This window comes from Chanos chanos, chromosome 10, assembly GCF_902362185.1.
Source record: "Chanos chanos chromosome 10, fChaCha1.1, whole genome shotgun sequence".
Taxonomy (NCBI): Eukaryota; Metazoa; Chordata; class Actinopteri; order Gonorynchiformes; family Chanidae; genus Chanos; species Chanos chanos.
Window position 1 is genome coordinate 17,722,697 of NC_044504.1, and position 3,545 is coordinate 17,726,241.

The 3,545-nt window shown below is 43.2% G+C and overlaps 1 protein-coding gene across 1 annotated transcript; it reads right to left on the reverse strand.

Moving 5' to 3' along the window:
- Positions 1-275: 275 nt before the first annotated feature.
- Positions 276-1,957, reverse strand: nkx2.1 (NK2 homeobox 1). The gene is made up of 2 exons (XM_030787001.1): positions 1,591-1,957; positions 276-946 (listed from the first exon to the last, which is right to left on the reverse strand). Exons 1-2 carry the CDS (start codon positions 1,955-1,957, stop codon positions 276-278), a joined length of 1,038 nt encoding a protein of 345 aa, XP_030642861.1.
- Between the last annotated feature and the right edge of the window lie 1,588 nt (positions 1,958-3,545).

Consider the following 3,545-nt stretch of genomic DNA (forward strand, 5'->3'; position numbering starts at 1 on the left):
ATTCCATCTTCTGAGTGAGTTTTGGAGGCCTAAATCCTCAAATGAAAAGATAGGATACCTCAAGTTCTTCATAATTACCAGTCTTCTGTAGCTGCCGGCACATCTTGCACCCTCTCCGGTTAGGAAGGAAAGGTTTCAAGGGGCGGTGTGCGCAAATAAACAACACGTTGTCTTAATGCACACGAAGTCTCGATTTTTGTGAATTTTGTGGAAATACAATTCATAAAAGTATACAGATGTTGTCGTCGTTGGTTTTATTGTTGTTTCTGCCGTTGTCACCACGTCCGACCATAAAGTAGAGCAGAACAAGGCAAGGCCGCCCCGTATTCGGAACCAGAGGAGTTCAGATGAGATAGGCCAGGCACCTGCGTCTGAAGAGAGGGGGGGCTTGCAGAGTGCTGGGCCAAGTCGGGAGACTGGCCTGCACTGCCTACCTGCTGACTTTGATGCTGGCCCATAGAAGTACTGTTATTGGACATGATCATAATGTTACCGCCTTGCTGATGGTGGCTTTGTACTGCACTGGTGGGAGTGTGGCCGCTGCCTTGGCACGGCTTTCCGTCCTTTACCAACACAGGTACGGCCACCCGCCGTGGTGACTGTTGCTGCTGACAGGATCCGCTCTCCTGTTGCATCTGCTGCTGGGACACCTTGTCCTTGGCTTGTCTCTTCATTTTATAACGATGGTTTTGAAACCATATTTTGACTTGGGTCGGAGTTAGATGAATCATGCTAGCCAGGTGCTCCCTCTCCGGCGCAGAGAGATACTTTTGTTGTTTGAATCGTCGTTCGAGCTCATAAACCTGAGCTTGAGAAAAGAGAACGCGCCTCTTCCTTCTCGGTGTGCTTGTAAGCGGGCCCATACCTTTGCCTACATCCGCAAGGGAGCTGAGGCTGCCCATGCTGCCCATGTTCATGCCGGAGGAGGAGCCCATGAAGCGAGATACTGAAAAAAGAAAGTCCGAGAGCCATGTTTTAAGTGGTGACCTCGACAATAATAATAATAATAATAATAATAATAATAATAATAATAATAACAATAATAATAATGATGATGATAACGGGTGGTCATGAAAATATTTTATTACTGATAAAATGTCTCGTGCACTGTATTGGCGGACATTTATCGGTACTTATTATTTAGTCGCTAACGACATGCGCAATTACGCCTGTTGATTTTAGTGCTAATTTCGGAGAAGCGCCTAGCTTTCAAAAGCGAAGTCAGTCGCTGAAAGACAGTGCTGCTGTCATCACACCACACACCTGCTTCATTAAACCGCGCAAAACACCATCTGTCCATATGTTCGAAAATCTTCGATTTAGATTTCATACTGTGATTCTGATAAACTTCCCTTTCTCCTCTCTTGAACATTTGATGTGCTGATGTCGGACAGGCGTAGGCTTTGCGCACCGAGCAAAAGACAAACTGAAAGCATTGCCACCCTTAATTCTCACTCTCCGGGTTAAACAATGACGAATTCAACCACCAAAAATTGACAAAATGCACATGACAGCCATTTGTTCTGTTGTGTGGAAATATATAATAAGATTCTGGGCCTCGATACTAAACGATACTAAAAGTAGACTTACTTGTTGAGAAACGTGGATCTGGGTTTGCTCCGTACCAGCTGGTGGCTGTTGTGCTGCCTCTCATGCTGTCCTGATAGGGCGGAAGATCGCTCATGTTTCCCAAATTTCCGTTACAGTAGCCCCCCATTGCAGTATGTGACAGTTGGGAAACTCCAGCTGCAGTCATGTGGTAAGCAGCCGGTACGGTCCCATTGTGGCCCATGTGGTGCTGCTGCATTGTCGCCTGAGAGACCTGCGGCTGTCGGTACGATGCCAGAGGAGCGCCCAAGTTATTACCCTCCATACTTACTTTTTTGTAGCTCTCCTCAAGAGGACTCAAGATATCGGATACAGAAAAAGGAGTCGTATGCTTAGGGCTCATCGACATTGTTCTGTGGCTGGAGAGGGAGGAATTAGAAGGCAAGGTAATCTCTCCTTCTGTGTTTTCCCCCGGCCAAAGCTCCTCTGCTCCTGTTGTTTCAAAGTCGATGCTATGGGATGGACACGAAGGAGAGTGCCTGAAGTCCGCCTTAATTGGATTGAGTGGGAGCTCGAAACTGGCTTTCGTTTGTTTTAGCTGGGTGCCAGGTTTAAGGCTACCATCAGAGGCGGGGCATCAGCAACCAGGGCAACAATACAAATCAGCTCTATCATCAGTACACCCAAGCATAATTCCTATTACGTGCCCCCCGCCCGTACCGGCTCTCTAAAATATGCACACCTACAACAACACCGGAACGTAAAATTTGTCATTTGTATGTTCTGTGTCTTCATATTCAGCATATTTATTTTGCTTAAGTATTGTTGGTAAGCAGAAGGAGTGGGAAGACAGTGCCAATAAAAGATGGAATATGAGCGGTTGGAGAGAAATTTACAAGGGGCCCTTGATGGGAGTACATATGCGGACTTGAGACTTTGAGAACCACTCAGTTTCTGAAAAAAGGCTTCAGTTGAACCCCTGACTTTTAATGGCCACAAGAGGCTTCTGGTGATTGCAGGCGTGTTTGCATTATACCCCATCGTATTCAGGCATGCAAAAGTGCACTTGCGACGAGGAAGGAACATTGACTGATAAATAAATAAATACATATCCGCGTGTTAAGTGGTTGCGTGAATGATTAACCCCTTTTCTGTTTGATATTATCGGACGTAAGCAGTCCAAATTCCCGTCCACTCGGCTCAGACACGCAGTCCTAAAGAAATGTGCTCAAGAAGAAGAAGAGAGGCTCTCAGGTAAAGTTAACGGCGCTCAAGTGTACTGCAGTCCCTCAGTAGTACAGCATTAAGCAAACGGTGTTTGGGTCGGTAGCTCATGATATTTGGGGACTGTGGAACACTCATATGTACTCTCATATTACACTCTCTCTTTACTTAAGATGCAAGGATTTTGAAATGCTCTCCCTGATTAGGCATTTTTGGTGAACGAAGGCATTATGTTTTAAATCATAACCTTTTCTGAACATGAACGCCACAGAACAGTGTAATCTTGTGCGTTAAATATGATCAGAACACTATGAATAAATAGTCTTATTTTTCTTTATTATTATTTGATCACAACTGATGTTATCAACAGATTTAACCACAATGACAATAATAATGATAATGTTATCAATGATTAATAATATAATATGATCATGATGAATGTATTAATGATATTAAAAGTTAACTGTGAGACTTTTCTTAGCCTATAGTACACAGCAAGACTATTAAACTTGAAGAGGGCAAGACTATTTAGTTCACTATTTCGATTTGTTTTATGATGCTTATTTTTTCACATTGCAGTGTAACAGTGCAACAAGGGAGATACTACTAACACTCATACAAGCAGTGATGATAATAATAATAATAATAATAATAATAATAACAACAACAAAAACAGCAGCAACAACAACAACAATAATAATAAAAGTTCATTCTTATCCATTTTTGTTATACTGAAGATAGCCGTAAGGTTTGTGGTCCATTAATCTTTGGTT